We start from the raw sequence: 18,760 nt of genomic DNA, 5'->3' as shown, positions 1-18,760 counted from the left end.
ACAGAAAAGGAAACCACAGATAAGCAGGGACTATTATAGAGGGCGTTTCATAAATATACATTGATTGACATATTTGTTGAATTTCCTAAGCCAACAAATCTCATCTGCAAAGGAAGGTGTCTGGCCCATGGTCACTAAGGTCCTGCCTGGTATAGGGACAATTTTTTTTTGAGTAGGAGTCTCACTCTGTCACCCATGCTGGAGTGCGGTGACACACTCATGGCCACCGCAGCCTCGACCTGCTGGGCTCAGGTGATTCTTCTGCTTCAGCCTTCCCAGTAGCTGGAACTACAGGCACATGCCACCATATCCAGCTAATTTTTTTATTTATTGTAGAAACGAGGTCTCGCCAAGTTGCCCAGGCTGGTCTCAAACCCCTGGGCTTAGGCAATCTTCTCACCTCCACCTCCCAATGTGCTGAGATTACAGGCATAAACCACTGTGCCCAGCACCCAAGGACAATTTTATTTCAGGTACCTGGGACTAGAACAAGGACCTCACAGGCTGGGGGGTGTCTGAATGAATACTCTGTTGGACCCCCACCTCCATTCAGCTCCAAGTCCTTGTATGTAACCAAAAGCAGAACTTCTCTGAAGGTCCAGGATGCACCAACTCCTGGATAGTTTCTCTTCCTACTCAGGGGTTTCCTCTCCTGGACTGTTTTATTCTAATAGTAATGACTGAGAGCACGCCAAGTGTTTATTTTGCTTTCCATAAACTGTCTTGTCTAATCCTTACAAAAACCCTATGAGGCAAGGATTGTTGCTATTTTACAGATACTGAACCAGGACTCAGAAAGGCAAGTTCCCTAGGCCACATGCCCAGTGAGAAGCAAAACTGAATTTTGAACCCAGCTCTACCCAAACTCTAAGCCTCTGGGTCATGCCATCCTCTGCCTGCTCTCAGAAAGTTCACATATAAAGTCTAGGACACTCTGTGGCACTTCTTTGAGAAGTTCAGAAGGGTGACTCAGATGATCAAGTTTTCCTCAGAGATAGTCCAGGGAAGGTTTTTCTATCCCAGAAACCCACAGAGTCTCACTTTTCTATCCTGTTACTGAAGGTTGCCCAGAGATTAGTCTCAGGTACCTTGGCTGACTCCTTCTAGAGAGGGAGACACTGGGCAAGTTGTGCTCTGGGAAATAAAACCTTAGCCATAAAGAAGAATTCAGCACAGAAGTTCCTCTGTGATGTGGATGGGCTGAAGCTAAACATTTCTGCCAGAATTCAAGGAGACTCTCAGATCCTCACCTTTAAAATACATTCAGGAGCCAGAGATGCTACGGGACGAGAAGCTTACCTGCTCTGAGCTGGACTGGCCTTTGTGCTTTGTTCTTTCTCCCTCTGGATCAGTAGGTCCCTTTCATCTCGCTAACTCTTTCCTGTCCTTCCCCCTGGAAGTTTTTCCCAACCACCTCACTGTCCTTACCCCAGGGAACTGGTATTTGGATAGCAACCTGTGCCGCTCCCATTGCTTCAACACAGCATATGACACTAACCTGTCTAACTCCATAACTCCTGTCACTCTTCTGCCACTCTATCTCCGTCACCAAACACAGCGCCTGATGTAGAGCAAGGGCTCAGTAAATCTTTTTTGACCGGATGGATGGATGGATGAATAGACAGATGAACCAATTAACAAACAGAATACTGAATGCTGACAAGGAGTGCTCAACCATTATCTGGGAATGGGGACACAAAAGTCAAGAGATGATAATTAAACTGTTATGATGAACATCTTCCTTGCGATGACCTCCATACTCCCCACAGGGCCCCGTAAACCTCCACAAATGCTGATAGCCAACAGATGTTCATGGAGCATCAGTCCTGTCACATCCACTCAGAGGGATTTTTAAATCACCTGCATGGTTGATGTTTTGAATACCTTGTTTAAGACTACAGAAATGAGTGTTTCATCTAGCATTTCCTTCTGCCTTTAATTTCCTCCAATGACCTCTCCACCATCTTTCCAATTTTCCTTGATATCTTATTAGCAATTAAAGTTCATCTTCCCAACCTCCTTTCCCTACTTTGTTTCTAACTGATATACTACATTTATTGTTGTTGTTGTGTTATTACTCAGATAGCATTTAAAAATAAAGTAGTCGGGCTCGGTGACTCAGCCTGTAATACTAGCACTTTGGGAAGCCGAAGCAAGTGGATTGTCTGAGCCGGCAGGTTCGAGACCAGACTGGGCAACTTGGTGAGACCTTGTCTCTACAATAAACCAAAAATTAGCCAGGCATGGTAGCACACACCTGTAGTTCTGGTTACTTGGAAGGCTGAGGTGGAAGGATCACTGGAGCCCAGCAGGTCGATGCTGGGGTGGCCATGAGTATGCCACTGCACTCCAGATTGGACGACGGAGTGAGACTTCAACTCAAAAATGAAACAAAATAAAAAATAAAGTACATCCTCATTGTCTTAGCTCATTTGCTCTTCACAACAACTTTGTGAGGGAGCTGGGGATTTTTATTCTCATTTTACAGGTGGGGATACTGAGGTTCAGAAAAGCTAAGTGACTTGCTCAAATGAGCTAGTGGTATGGCCTGAATAGGTAACCAAGGCTGTTGATTCTCAGTCCACTGCCCCACCTCCAGTATCCTGTTGCCTCTGGATGCCCTCCCTCTCACCGCTAGTTTATCTCAACTTCTATTCTCCCGAATGCACTCCTGTCTCTCTCCCTGGCCAAAATCTACATCATTACTTCTATTTCTCTTCTTTCCATTTTCTTTTCTTTTGAATCTTTCCACTCCCAACTGGAAAGTTGGGGCTGGTTGTCCATGTTTTGGAGACATTGTATTAATATCTCCAACTGTTATCAGTTCTTTCCTGTTTCTTCCTCTGTTAATTCTAAGATGCCCCAAGCAGGAAAGTAAATGAGACCATGGCCAATTTGACATTCACCCACCTGTCTGATTACTACATGGTACACAACTGGGCAGTACAAATTTCCAGGAAAGAGAGGGCAAAACCAGCAGTGTGGCCAAGGTTTCAGTTTCAAAAATACAATCCCTCGCCCTTGACTACTATGCAATGTGAGCAAAATGCCCAGGTTCACACTTGAGACACCAAACTGGACAGCAAGTCCTCTAAGTCACCATGATTTAGGAGAATGATGATAGGTCTATGAAGTACCTCTGACAGCGTGGTTTCAGGAGATGGGACCCGTGTCCTCACTTGGGGACACCCTACCCTGATGGTGGCACATGACTGATAGTCACACAGAAGGTAAGGGAAAAAAAAAGCTGATTGTCAAAACACCCTAGAAAATCACCAATAATAGTGCAAAGTATGAGTATTCATGTTGGATTCTAATAATTGGACATGCTGAAGGCTAGGAAATTAAAAACTAGCTGGGCTCAGTGGCTCAGCCTGTAATCCCGCGCCTTTGGGAGGCTGAGGTGAGTGGATTGCCTGAGCCTGCAGGTTCGAGACCCACCTGGACAACTTGATGAGACCTCATCTCTACAACAAATCAAAAATTAGCCGGGTGTGGTAGCGCGCACCTGTAGTTCCAGCTACTTGGAAGGCTGAGCTGGAAGGATCGCCGGAGCCCAGCAGGTCCAGGCTGCGGTGGCCGTGAGCGGCCACTGCACTCCAGTCTGGGCGACAGAGTGAGACTCCAACTCAAAAAAAAAAATAAATTAAAAACTAAACTAAAGTTGGGAACTTGAAGGGGGCATGTCTGGGCATTCAATCCCTCTGCTTCTAAGGAATTCTCGGCTGTGGTCAGTGTGCATGCAAAATGTGGTAGACAGAAGATTCTGCAGACTCCACCCACCTGTGGGGACTCCACTGTACTTGGACATCAAGCTGCCTTTACATTAATGAAGGTGCTGGCTGTCATGAGGCTTAAAGGGCACAGGAGGGTTGTATGTCTTCCACAGGGTTAGTCTCTCAAATTAGCTCCCACAAGTGCAGCCAGCTGAGTCATGGGGAATTGCTTCCTCTCTCTGACCAAAGGTTTTTAAAAATTACCCAGGGGTCCCTGGGACTTGGTGAACCCACCTCAAGGGCTATCCTGGGATTGAAGGGTGGGCCAGCCCGGCCTACCTGACTTCGACTCTAGCAACTCTACTCTCTTCTGCTCTATCTACTTACCGCTGATCTATTCTAAGTCTGTTTCCCCCTAGGAAAACATGTTTTCCTGTCACTTCTGTTCTGCCTCTTCCATACAGTGCTGGGACTGGCACAAGGCCACACATCCAGAACTGCAGCACCACACACAGCCCTAGCCTGAGGCCACAAGTCTTTGAGGTTCTCAAAGCCTCCTCCTTCCAACGCAGCTAAAGGAAACAATGGTGATGAACTAGAGGATGCCGACAGACCCTCTTCTTTCCTGATACCTACCAAGGTCAACTCATCCTAAGACCAGGCACATGGGACTCTCATTTTATAAATGGAAAACCTGAGACCCAGAGAAAGTAGGCAACTTGACCAAGACTATATCATTTCTAAGTGGCAGGGCTGGGATTTGAATTCAGGTAGTCTGGGGGCGCCAGAGTCCATGCTCTTAATGGGCTATGCTTCCTCTCAAAGAGGCTTTGGTAAACAGGCCAACTAGATCTGACCACAACATGGTGAGGTTGACTTTATAACAAGCTAGAACACTCTGCACCCACACATTCCTTTGGGTAAGACCCTTGAGTGTTGGCAAAGGCAGGGGGAAGACTCATGTATTCCAACAGTGTCACCTCTGCTCAACAAATTTCTGAAACTTGCCTCTGGGGGCTGTCCTCAGGGACTTCTGAATATCACAGATGGTGGCAGTTCCTTGACCCCTGGACTTGGATAAGACTTTTGCTTATCCAGCCCCAACTTTTGGGTGTCAAATCTGGTGAACAGGCTCAGGGATCATGCTTGGATGATGTTATTTTTGGATCAATACAATCTGTGGCTGTAAAGTAACAAGACGGGATTCCCCCCTTGAGGCTGGTAAAATGGTCCTCCAGGTCAGTGGAAGAAGTGTTTCGCCTTCCAAGGTGGCTACTAAAGAGGACAGCACACTCCTCTGGATCTGTCAAACTTGAGTCTATTTGGTGAAAAACAAAAAAGTCAGCCCCATTCTTCAGTCACACCTCTGAAGCCAACGAGTCATGAACTTGGAGTTGTTTTTCCAATGGTGGAGATGAATTTCCACTGATTTGCACACTCGCTCACCCGCTCCATGGCCCTGCCTTGCAAGGAATGACACACATTTTCGAGAAGGCTGGCCAGGTGAGGAGTTCAGCCCAAGGCCACGCGCAGAGAGACGCTCAGTGACCCTTGATGAGAATGAGTCACAGCACTGAGCTCCAACCCAAGCGGACTGGCCACGTCCCATCCCTAATCCCTCAGAAAAATGTAGTTGCTGAATTTCTATGCTGTCCTGTAGGAAGCCGCCTCACTAATATCAAGTGTTCTTCCTGCACTGGTTCGCAAGCAGCCAGCACCACGGCTTTCTCCCATGTGTTGCCTTCATTGCTTAAGTGGTGCCCTCTGAATCTTGGTGCCAGAAGACCAATCCCCTAAAGTCTTCACTCAACATAGCCACTGATTCCTGGGAATCTTGGGCTAGTTGCTGTCCCCAAACCAAGAGCTCAGGGTGCTGGGGCACTGGCAAGAAGAATTGCCCATCTTCCAGGTCCTGTCTCCAAGTGGCTTTCTACTTTTCTGTTTCCCTTGCAAACCCATTGAAAAATATAGCTGGGCATGGCAGTGCGCACTTGTAGTTCCAGCTACTTGGAAGGCTGAGGCGGAAGGATCGCTGGAGCCCAGCAGGTCGAGACTACAGTGGCTGGAAGTGGCCACTGCACGCCAGTCTGGGTGACAGAGACTCCAACTCAAAAAAAAAGAAAAATGGTGGGAAACAGCCCTGGAAATCACCCAAGGAGGGAGTGCTGAACCCGCTGCACTGCAGAGAAATGAGAACCCCAACAAGCTGCCCATGCCGAAGACAACACCACATTCTCAGCAAGCACCCTGCAAGCCAGGCACCCTCTGAACTGGACCACTGTTTCCAATGTCCCTGAAAAGCACAACCATATCAGCAGGTGCAATTCCCAGACTCTCTCTGCAAGAATTAGCCTCTCAAGAGAGTGGACACTCATCGCTGGAAGGGATGTAGCAGAAGTTGAGTATTTGCTGGGGTTAAGTGTACAGGGGATTCCTGCGTTAGGTGGGGAGGTGGCAGATGCTGGATGATCTCTGATGTTCCCTCAACCTCTAAAATGCAACGAATCTGAGAAAATCTGATGCAAAGAAAGACACACGCACCCACACCCCCAGCCTACCACTGAAGTAAGTGCCTTCCTGGTGAAGACAGTGGTTTCCATCCCAGGCTACTCTGGTGGGAAAGCTGCCTTAAAATTTGTGTCCTGACCTCATGAACTCCCAGGGTGGGAGGTGATAGAGAACTCTCACGGGGACTTGTTTAAAGAGTTTAATTTCTTCCAAGATGATTCATGTTCAGGTTCAGCTGTCTAAACCACCTAGCACCCACCTTCACCCCGCAGCTCTGTCTGATTCCCACTTCCCACTCTCAAGTCTCTGCACTAAGGAGACAGGTGTCTGGGGCCCAGGTGGGCAACACGACTCCTCTGAGCCACTGTTTGCAAACCTGGTTGCTGTGCGTGGTCGCCTGGGCCTCGTCGGGCCTCTGCTCTGCAGTGTGAAGCGCAGCTGCCAGGCTGCTTTCAATATCCGCTCGTCCCTCACTGGCCTACCAGCCAGACAGTCCCCCCACCCTTTCTCTTTGAAGAAAAGTGATTTAATTTCATGAGACTTTGGGGTAATCATGTTATGATCTTCAACATTAACCAGAACCAACTCCCTGCTACAGGAGGGTGGGGAAGGAAAGGGGAAGAAAAAAGTAAACAGTCCCATTCGGGATTGCCAGAAATGAGAGGAAAAAGAAAATCACAGCAGCTGCTTTGCTGGTTCCCCTGATGTGGACAGGCCTCTGCCAGAAACAGGGCCTCTGTGCCAAGGTTTCTGGAAACAAGGAAGTTGGGCTTGGCAGGGCCTCCGTTTCTACAGGTTAATCAGCTCAATTCTGGAGGGAGAGATATTGGTTTTCATTCTTTAACCTACCTTCTCCTCTTGTTTATTCCCACCCCACCCCCTGCCTCCCACTCACTTTCCATCCCATACTCTACCCCCTAACTTAGATTACCTGACAGTATCCTCTGCTGAGCTCAGGGGACCTCCCTGCCTCTTCTCTGAGGCTGGGATGCAGAGTTGCTTTGGAGACCAAGTCAAGCAACCACTTTCTGTTTTCCTGAAAAACTTATCTCCACACTCCTGCCCACCCCTCAAAGCCTTCTGGGCAAAAAAATGAGGTTTGGTGAGAAGGCCAGGTTAAGAGAAGGCCAGAATAAGCTGGGGGGTAGCAGTGGGGCTTTAAAAGAAAAAAAGAATTCAGGACCACAAAACCCGAAGAGTGCATGTAAGGGTTAGCTGGAGCCAAGGAGGAATTCTCATGAACAATGGTCCCTCTTGGCAGACAGTCTCAGGGTGTGGTGCTCGCTTGAAAAAACAGCAAATAACCCAGGCTCCAGGGCCACCAGGGAGGCGGCTGGTGTGAAGATGGAAAGCCGGGGCAAGGGGTTTTATGCAAACCCCCAGGAAATGATGGGTCACATGGGGAAGGTGCTCCCCTTAGGACTTCTGCCCAACAAGCATCTTGCCAGACTTCAGCTGTGCAAAGGGCAGAGCTTCATTTCCCAGCCCAGTCTCCCTATCATCTCTCAGAGCTGCCTGTCTGTTCAGATTGCACAAAGGCCTAGGCAGCATTTCTCACCCCTCTGCAGGGATGCTGCAACTGCAGCACCTACCAGGGGCTGAGACACGTAGGGACCACTGTGCCATATAAGGTAACTTCTCATACCCCCATCACCCAGTCAGATCCCAGTGCCCTTTTAGATTGCAAGATAGGACTCAGCGTGTCTTGGGAATTCCAGAGGGGAACAGTCCCTGGACATGACTATGGAGACATATGTTTGCAGTTTTAGTTCCTTTCTAGGGTGTAGGAAAAACAATACAAGTATCATCGGCCACCACATGAAGGCTGTGCACATCGCCCCTAGGTTCTATTCAAGGCTGTTGATGGAACAGTATGTGGGCAGGGCTTCCCGCCACCCAGGCAGGTGGGTGAGCACACCCTTACCTGTGGCTGTACAACTGGCTCCAGGGTCAGATCTGAGCCAAGCCCTTTAGTCTCCACAATGAATGACAGTCTGTGATTTAGAAATTATAATTTATTTCAATACTTTTTTTTTTTTTGCAAGCATGTTTTTATGGATTTGGTGGAGGCAGTTAAATTTCATATTAAGAAATTTAATTTAAGATAAAGGTCAGACAGAGTAGAATGGAGGGATTACAGAGTCTAATTACTGAGAACGTGAAGAGATATTGTATTAGAAAAGTGATCAAAACAGGCTTAGAGCAAGCCTTGGACCATGTCAGAAGCTTAATATGGTGGTTCCAGAGGCTGCCCTTTAAATGCTTGAGAAATACTAAAGAAAATCACTCTGTTCAAGGGTATCAGTGTTCAGTTGATCCATGTTACACCAAAAATAGATCTATGTCCCCAGAGAGAGCAGGCTCCCTCACGGCCGCTGACAGAGGTGAAAAAGAGCTGGATTCCTCAGCACTCCGAACTTTGTGGTTTGTGGCTATTCTCTCAATCCGGAAAGTTCCAAGAGGTTGGAGGAAGTGAGGTCTGAGGGAAGTGGAGAGAGCTGTGGGCCACAGAAAGGCTCTGTGAAAAGCAACGTGGCGAGCACACAGCAGAGGAATGAACTGAAACAGACTATCTAGAAGTCTTGGGAAGATCGAATTGTGGGTCTAGCTCCCACAGAATGATGGCTTTGCTCCACAAAGCATATGTCTCTTGAAAGCGAGCTCCAAATCAGTGGCAGCCTAGAGGAGCAGTAACAGCACTGGTAAGCTCAGGAGACTGAAGTTCCAATTCCATCTTTTCATCACACTTCACTTTTCCAAAGTCTCAGAGGGTTGGGCTCAAAGAGCCATGATTGCTCTCGGTCCACTTTCTGTGCCTCTGTGACCTCTCTAAATAGTGCAGTGAGTTTGGACAAGCGTAAAACAATTTCCTTTCTGGAGGGGAAAACAAGCACATATGAAATTTTCAGAGTCACCCGAACCAATGACTGAAGCAAAATCCATCCAGAAGGCTCATAGCTAACATCTATCCGGCACTTCTTGTGAACTAAACACTGTTCTAAGAAGTTGAATTAACTCCTTTAATAGCTATCACAAAAGGGGGCATTAATATCATCCCCAATAGACAGAAAAAGAAACTGAGTCACAGGGTGGCCAAGATACTTGCCCAAAATGACACAGTTCAAATGTAGTAGAACTAGGGTTTGGATTCAGTCAATGTGACAGAGAGTCCAACTTCTTAACCAAATAAACTACATAGACTACTTAGAAGAAAAGGGGAGTACAGGATACACAGGGTATTTTGGCTGTGAAAGTTCCTGGCCATGTGCTGGGGAACATTACTAGACTAGCTCACTCTTTTCTCCCAAAAGGCTGCCTGCTTATATCTGGGATGTCCACCAAAGTCTTCCCAGGAGAATGAGCTACAATTGGTTCATTTGGCCTGTGGAATGACATGGGGTCTTGCTACATTCACCCAGGGGGGCAAAGGTGGAACATATCATGACCACAAGTAGAAGATTAAAACTTCAAACATTTTGTTAATGTAGGGTCTATTCCTTGCACGTCATACTCTTATTTCAAGTTGCTCCCACCTATTGGTCCTTCTATCCCTAAATCCCAGTTGGTGACAAGAAGCTGAGTCCCTAAAATGCAGACAAGGTGAAGAACACGAGAAGTTTACGGGAAGATGCTGCTCAGAGTCAAGCTCCTCTTGAAAAGGAAACGACCTCCTTGGCTCTGCTATTTTGTTTTTAACACAGTGAAAGTGATTAAGCCATAGTCAAACCAAAATAGTTTATACACAGGATCTGCTGAGGGTTTCCTAATTACGAAATATGAAAGAAAAAAAAGGTCCATTCTGCTTTGGAATAACAAAAGGCCAATGAAGTGGAAATTCAAGCAATCCTTAAGAAGACTAAAAAGAAATGTCCCTAAAACTTAATTTCCACTCATTTAAAAAAAAAAATTCCCATAACTATAAACTAGTTGAATAAACCTTTAAAATGTTTTAATAGGAAAATTCCTGGGAGGGGAAGTGAGATCTTGGTATCTGAAAGGTTCCAACTGAACTGTAGGGAAAGTGTTTTAGCAGCCTGTTATCCCCACAGGATTGTGAAATTCATCCACACGATGCTCCTGGTACTGTGTCTTCGCAAATGGTAGAAGAAGCTAGGTTGGGAAGCCAGAGGCTATTTGCAAGGATGGGAAAATCCAGCTTCCTACTTTGAAGAGAAGATGAACTGATTCCTGACCTCATGGAGGGGTAGATGCATATCCAGAGAGATCCATGCCCGAGCCAAGGAGAGAGCTAGGGGACAGTGCATACCGCTATCATGTGGTTTGGAAACCAGTCGCTCTCCCTCCTGTATCTTAGAGTCTCCTCTGGAAATTGAAGGTTGACCCACTGTTCCTTCCCTCCCATGGGTCTAACATGATAAAAGGTCTGTTTTTTTAAAAAAGACATAATCTGACTCTTTAGTCACACCAAAGAGGTGCTTCTCTAACATCTACAACCCCTTTTTAGCACAGCAGCCAGTCAATGAGCATTTATTATCTCCGATGAGTAGATGTTCTGGGAGGCACTAAGACACTGTGCTTGGGAACACAACTGAGCTCTATGGAGGTAGTAGCAAAGGTGTGGGTTTACGCCAGAAGTTTTAGCACCTAAGCAGGGAGACTCCTGGCTGCCAAGCGATAGGCCTAGCACTCATGCCCCCAGCCTGGAGTCCCCAACCCACATCACTTGTTGAGGGGTGAGACAGACAGAGATGCCTGGAAAAACTCCAGACCCAGGTTCGAAGGTACTTGCACAGCACAAACCTTGTGGGATACGGGAGTTGGCTGAGGAAGTGAGGAGGGCAGATAGTTTGAGACAGACCAAGAAGGGCCTTGAATTCTAGGCAAAGGAGTTTGGACTTAATTCCATAAGACACAGGGATGGAGAAGCAGAGTCATAACGAAGGCGGCTCTGGGGTCAGTGTTTTTAGGGCATGAGGGTTGTAGGCATGAATGGATCAAGAGAACATATAAGTAAAATGTACCTTATTCCACTGACAAATGTATTTAGCATAATTAAAACCATTGTCCTATGGTAATAGGAGGCTCAAAGAAACTAAGATCCAAAACATTTATTGTCTTCTATGGCCTACTCCAAAACTCAGAACATGCATCCCTGCTTCATAATCAACTTCCACACTCAAATGAAGGTGTATTTAATAACCTTAAGTCATTATTATGCCCACATTCCTACCAACAGTGCTATTTTCTTTTTCTTTTTTCTTTTTTTTTTTTTGAGTAGGAGTCTCACTCTGTCACCCAGGCTGGAGGGCAGCAGCATGCTCCTGGACACTGCAGCCTTGACCTGCTGGACTCAGGCGGTCCTTCCATCTCCGCCTTCCAAGTAGCTGGAACTAAAGGCACACCCCACCATGCCTAATTTTTAGATTTATTGTAGAGATGAAGTCTCACCAAGTTGCCCAAGCTGGCCTTGAACCTGTGGGCTCAGGCAATCCTCTCACCTTGGCCTCCCAAAGTGCTGGGATTATAGGTGTGAGCCACCGTGCCAGGTCAACATTGCTATTTTCAATACTACTCACACGATATATGGGTTCTGTTCCACCATTCTGTATATATGCTAATAAATTTTCTGTTTGATCCACTCTGAAAGTGACCAATATAGCCTATGATATCTTTATTTTAAGAGATGGGGTTTCACTATGTCGTCCAAGCTGACTTGAACTCCCAGGTGATCCTCTTACCTTAGTCTCTTGAGTAACTAAGACAAGAGGCATGTGCCACCATTCCCGGCTTATGAGATCTTAAATAAAACTAATGATTTTCTTGATCAGACATACTATACATTACTGCATTTTAACCATACTTTTAATGCCTTATTACTACATCCACCTTAGAGGGTACACCCTACTGCATTCCCCTATAAGTATACATTATACATATATTTTATACCTTCCTCCAGACACATATGAGTGGATATCATCTCAGGCCAAGGTAGAAATTCAAGTAGAGAAGCTAGGATTAGCAAAATGAAAATTAAGAAGGTTGTACATTTTATGGTCAACTCTGTTCATTATGATCATTTGTTTAAGTTAAGCTTCCCTGTTTTTCCTGAAATCTGTTAATAAATGGTAAAGTGATTAAATTTCCCCATACTTTCCCTTATAGTTCAGCACAGTCCACAACTAGACAGGTTAAGAGCCCAGTACAGGGTCCTGCTGGTGGTCATTCACATCTTCCTTCATCCACTGCAGAGTTTTTCTGAGCTCTCACATTGTACCCAGTTCTGATCTGGGGGCTGGGGCATGACATCTCAAAGCAGACTTGGTGCCTGCCCTAATAGCACTCACAGACTAGTATCAGGAGACTCTAGAGTGGACAAAATCTAGTGATCATTTTCAGATCTAGAGATCATTTCAGAATGTGAAGAGAAGAGACTATGGAGATATGGGTATGCGGGGTCACTACTTCAGACAGGATAGCCAGGGAAGGCCTGCTGGAGTAAGAGGCATTTGAGCTGAGGGACCTGAGGGATGAGAAAGAGCCAACCAAAGGAAGAGAGAAGAGTGGGAAGACCAGGAGTGCAATGTGGTCACAACATGGGCAGGACACAAGGAAGGCAGGCTGGGGTCTGAACAGCAGGGAAGGAGTCTGCACCGCAGTGCCATGGAAGCCACTTGGGGTTTAAAGCAAGGGTGCTGCTTTTCAATAAGATTGCACCCTTGTTGTGTGGAAACTGGTCATACTCAGACACTAGTAGAAGCAGGAGACCAGGGGGATGGAGATGGTGACTTGGTAGCTTGAGAGATGGCATGAGATAGACTGAGTAAGAGATAGTACTGCTCAGACTCAGGGATGAACAGATGAGAGATGAGGAGTGAAAGAAAACAGGAATTCAGGATGACTCCCCTAGGTATTTAGTCTAAGCAGTTTGAGTTGCCTGTAAGATATCTACATGGAGGCAAGAAATGGAGAGTTGTGAGGTCTGAAGATCAGAAGAGAGGCCAGAGTCAGAAAGATAAAACAGAGAGACTTAGCATGGCTTTACGTAAAGCCAAGAGAATGGAGGCGATCCTTTACAGAGAGAATGTGTAAAAGGCAGAGGGGAAGAATGCTGGAGGTAACTCCTGCACATGGAGGTCAGCTGGAGAAGGGGGAGCCAGGAGAGAAGGCTGGGCAGGGAGTGGATGCATGGCTGAATGCATGGATGGATGCATGGATGCATGCATGCATGCCTGAGGGAAGGATGGACAGATGGTTGCGTGGATGGATGAATGGATGGATAGATGGATGGACGGATTACATAAGTGGATGGATGGACAGACAGATGGTTGCATGGATGGTTGATGGGTGGATGGATAGATGCATGGATACATAAATGCATGTATGGATGGATGGATGGATGGACACGTAGCTGAATGGATGGATGGTTGGATGCATAGATGCATGTATGCATAGATGTATGGATGCATGCTTGCAAGGATTTATATGCAAACAGCCCTAACCAACTACTGTAATCAACAAAGTAAATACACTCATTTTTGTCACCATTGACTGTTTGGTTTCTACATACCTACAAAATAACCTAACCATCCTCTTTCCTATTCCTCCAAAGAGAACCTGAACTACAACTACCCACTAGACCTTGAACAAGTAATAGTCAAATGAGTGATCTATACAACTAAGATGCTCTGTATTTCTTACTTAATGACTGAAGAAATAAATAAATCATACTGGAAAGCTCAGTGTGGAAAAGTGGGTTGAGAAGAATTTCCCTCATTCCCAAAGCAGCTGGTTGTGATGACAGCTCCTTCCTCAAGGCACACATCAGCCTTAGCTGAAAGAGCATCTTTCCCTGCTCATCACCGGTGCTCACCTGTCTCGTAGCTGTGTGTGGAACCTTTGGGTTATGGAGTAAGTCCTGCCTTTGAGCTTGGACCATGGAGAAATAGCCACTTTATATTTATTGTGGCAAAAACATAGCAAAGTTTAGAAGTCATAAATGACAACATCTACAAGAGTATGGGATACATGAAAAACAGTCTTTTCCTCCAAAGAAAGGAAAGAAAGAAAGGAAGGAAGGAAAGAAGGAGGGAAGGAAGGAAGGAAGGAAGGAAGGAAGGAAGGAAGGAAGGAAGGAAGGAAGGAAGGAAGGAAGGAAGAAAAGACACTGGTAATCATCTCTGGGGTAGGATTTCTCAGTGTAAAATGGGAGGTTCAATAAGATGTGCTTCAGGTTTTATATAGGCATATAACAAATTCGGAAAATGTTGGCCACAACCCTGTATTTTTATTTTTTTACATAAAGGCGATGATGGCAAATGCTGTTAGGTTTCTACTATGAGTTCAAGTTGTCACACTTACTGACGCACTGGGTGTCAGATCGCCCCATCACATGATACGGGAAATGTAATCTCTTAACATAATTTTATGTGCTATTTTTCTGAGCTTTCTCTTGAAAAGCTGGGTGACTTCTTGGGTAGCAGCAATTTACCTTTCACACTTCTATAATAATCAAGGTGCCTGATTGCCCTGAATAACATCCCAGGCTGTCAGAATATTTCATGGCTGTGAATTAGCATTTCAAAACCTTTTGAAACCAAAGGTAGGAGGGTCTTTTCCCCTAGCTAGCAGTTTCCCTGGTTGCAAGGAAGCAAGTGTTAAATGCACACCTGGAGAAGTCATATTTTTGTATGGGAATACTAGATAGGGTCTCAAAAAATGTGTCAAAAGGCTCGAGAAACATTCTGGCTCAATCATCATACAGTCTGAAATTTACAGAAAGAGTCAAAGTTCAAATACTCTGCTCAGTGTCCCTATAACTCGTTAAAACATCCTGAAAAATCCCAACACTTTAGGCACATAAACAACATTTCTCTAGACTGTTTCTCCAGCCCAGGAAGGAGAAAAATCTTTTATTATGCCATGGCCCCTAACTTGGAGCTTGGACAACTTCATTCCAGGGAAGACTGTGGTCATCAAAGATTTTTTGTTAGTCGTCTGAGCACTGGAGACTAAAAATCAACTGAGATATAAGACTGATTCAATGAGTTACGACTGTTACAGCCTGATTTAATGAGTTATTGCTCTAATGGCCATAACTAGTGACCACCACTTACACCATGTAATCAGGCTTGTCAACTTGCCTCCTACTCACAACTGGTCCTGCATCCCCATTGCCTATCAGTGGTACCCAGAGCAAAGTGTGGTACCCAGAGCAGCAATATCAACACTACCTGGGAACTCATTAGACATGCAAATCTTGGGACCCCACCCCAAACCTATCTCTGAGGAAGGGCCCAGCAATCTGGGACTCTCAAGCATGCCAAAATGTGACAACCACTTGCCCAAATAAATCCCACATTCCTCAGCCTAGCCACCATCTTGCCCACAACCCATCTCTGCTCCAATTCCCACTCCTCTCCCACTGGGATCCTCAGTTCTAGCCAGACTGTCTCAATGACTCGATGTTCCCTGGAAAGGCCAGCACTACCCTTCCCCTGTTGAGCCATCATCACACATTCCACTCACCTTCCTAGGATTGGCTATCTTCCTCACCCAAATCTTCCACTGCTGCTCAAGTGCTCTGGTTTCTAGGAAAGGCACTGAGCCCTCCCCTACCTCTTCCACCAGGCCTTCTCCACCTCCCTGGGAACTGTGGGGCTCTACTGGTTAGACCAGAGTGCTCTACCACTGCAAAAGAACACAGCGGTCTTTCCCTAGTGTGAAGCAAACAACTTAAGGCGATTCAACTGAGGTCACTGTGGTGGAATAATTTTCCCAATTTTATGCTTTTTTAAAATTATACCTCTTTCCTAAACCTTTGTTGCCACCTCCTTGCTATGCCACTTGAGTGCTAGCTGGCTAGTGACAAAACAGATAAGTAATCTGGTGTTCTGCAAAACGCATTATAACTTCCTGCACTGTCTCCTGCACACGTCCTGAAGCGCAGTGTTCAATATATACCATTCATTTGGCCACTAACATAGCCATCCTCAACTGCTGGCTATCTTCTGTTTAATATATTCAGCTGACCCTTGAACAAAGCAGAAGTAGGGGGACCAACCCTCCCACACAGTTGAAAATCCACACATAGCATTTGACTCCCCAAAACCTTAACTGCAAATAGCCTACTGCTGACCAGAAGCCATATACAGTCAATTAACACATATTATGTATGCTGCAAGTATTATATACCATATTCTTGCAATAAAGCAAGTTGGAAAAAAGAAACTGTTATGAAGAAAATCACAAAGAAAATATATTTACTATTCATTGAGTGGAAGTGAATCATCATAAAGGTCTTCTTCTTCATGGTCTTCATATTGGGTAGGCTGAGAAGAAAAAGGGGAGGTTGGTCTTGCTGTCTCAAGTGGAAGAAGTGGAAGAGAATCCAGGTATAAGTGGATCTGTGCAGTTCACACCCATGTAGTTCAAGGTTCAACTGTATCTTTAGCCTTATGTATCATACCCTAATTATAATGGAATATTTATATTTTTGTATAAATATGCATACACACATTTGCACACATATAAACTGCATGCAGTATGTGCAGTTCCCTCTGACAGATGCCATTCCTGCTGCTCTGACACTCCCCCCCAGCCCCCAGTGTTCCCAGACATGCTCACTCATCCACACGTGGCCCTGGGGGTTTGGACTTGCTCTTTTGGGTCTTCTCACATCTGCATTGGTCTTTTTTTGTCATTGAGGTGAAATTCCTATGACATAAACCAATCATTTAAACTATACAGTCAGTGGCATTTAGTACATTCACATTATTATAAATCATCATCACCTCTATCTAGCCCCAAAACATTTTCAGCACCCCCAAAAGAGAACCCCCCTTCCTCTAGCTTCCCCCACCCCTGCCAGCAACCAATAATCTCTGCCTATTCTGGGCATTTGACATAAATGTAATCATATAACATCATGCCCTTTTTTGTCTGGCTTCTTTCACTTAGCATACTGTTTTTGTGGTTCATCCATGTTGTAGCATATATCACTACTTCATTTCTTTTTAGGACTGAATTATATTCCATTGGATAAATATATAGCATTTTGCTTATCTATTCTTTCACTGATGAACCTGTGGGCTGTTTCCACCTCCTGGCTATTGTGAATAACACCGTTATGGATATTCATGTACAAGTATTTGTGTGAATGTTTGTTTTCAATTCTTTTGGGTATATACAGAGGAGTAGTATTGCTGAGTCACATGGCAATTTCAAGCTTAATTTTTTGAGGACCTGCATCAGTTCCTCAATTTGTATCTGCTCCATTTTCCCCAGGGTTATCCGTGGGCAGAAACCACACCTCAGTCACCTTCACAGAGTATACACCCAGACTTCAGCATGTGCCTGCCACATATTAGGTTGGCTACACAGTGAATGATAGTATAGAGGCCTTATCTCTTATCAGGTGCTGTTCTAAGTGCTCTTTACACATAACAGTCCATTGTCCTCATTAACTTATTTAATGCTCATAACAGCCCCCTGAGATAGGTATTATTATTATTATTATCCCCATTTTTCAGATGAGAACACTGAAATGCGGAGAAATTAATGAACCTGATCAAAGTCACATGGTCAGGAAGTGGCAGAGCCTGGATTAGAACCTAGATGGTACGACTCCAAAATGTGAGCTCTTAAGGCACTACACCATCAGTCTCTCTCATGTCTGTCTTCCCTCAACTCATTAAACACAAACACTGGGGGATAGGGGAGGGGGTTCCTGATGCCTGGGGCTCAAAAAATAAAAACGGTTAAACCCAGTAAAAGAACTCACAATGGAAGATATCTAACCTTTAGCATCTATTGTCATTTTCCATGCATTCCTTTAGCCTACTTTTTCTTTCTTTTCTTTTTTTTTTTTTGTTTTGAATGCCTACTATGGGCCAAGTATCTTCTGTAGATCCTAAGCCTTTAAAAAATCAAGTAAGGCAAGTATAATTATCCCCATTTTGTGGATAAGAAAAGTGAGACTTTAAACACACAATGCTAACTCCTATGACTTGGCCATCTGGGGCCACTTGGGGCCAAAATGTAGAGACCTACACACTTCCACATTCAAGGGGTTGCAATAATTAATGCTCATAGGATGACCTGAGTCATTCAAAAAAAGCTATGTTTGAACTCTGTTTAAAGGTAGATAAATATAAAATGCATTTTAAACCATTGCTATTCAAAATGATTAAGATAAAATTAAAAGCATTGCACTTATAGGAGTCAGGTGTAATCTTCTGGAAAATTTCCTGACATGGAACCTCTTAAACCTGATCATGAGGTCAGTCAATGAGGCTTCACTGGTGGGTCAACAATATCGCCTTCCTGCTTGATGGTTTAATGGAGATGTTTTGTAAACAGCAACCAGCAGATGAATTATAAAAACAAGGAAGAAACAGCAGCCAAATTATTACGGAATGGAAAACACTTAGGAAATCAGTGAAAACAGGCAGACGAAGGTGTGTTCGCCAGGGAGAGAAGGAGGTCAGCAAGAAACTGCCCCTGGAAAGCAACCCACCAGGAAGAGCAAACAAGACAACAATAACCCTGGGCAATCACTAGGAAACAGACTCGGGGGG

The 18,760-nt window shown here is 45.1% G+C and overlaps 1 protein-coding gene across 1 annotated transcript in view; it reads right to left on the bottom strand.

Moving 5' to 3' along the window:
• The window catches only part of NTN1 (netrin 1), a 206,007-nt gene that overhangs the window by 136,829 nt on the left and 50,418 nt on the right, over positions 1-18,760 (bottom strand). The window contains exons 7-8 of the mRNA XM_021706141.1: positions 15,700-15,710; positions 4,621-4,630 (exon numbers count right to left, since the gene is read on the bottom strand). Coding sequence (XP_021561816.1) covers positions 4,621-4,630; positions 15,700-15,710 — 21 coding nt within the window. The remainder of the gene's footprint in view (positions 1-4,620; positions 4,631-15,699; positions 15,711-18,760) is intronic.

This window comes from Carlito syrichta, unplaced genomic scaffold, assembly GCF_000164805.1.
Source record: "Carlito syrichta isolate Samal-C Ts95f unplaced genomic scaffold, Tarsius_syrichta-2.0.1 Scaffold315198, whole genome shotgun sequence".
NCBI lineage: Eukaryota > Metazoa > Chordata > Mammalia > Primates > Tarsiidae > Carlito > Carlito syrichta.
Note: the sequence above shows the minus strand (reverse complement) of the source record. Positions and strands in the feature narration are given on the sequence as shown.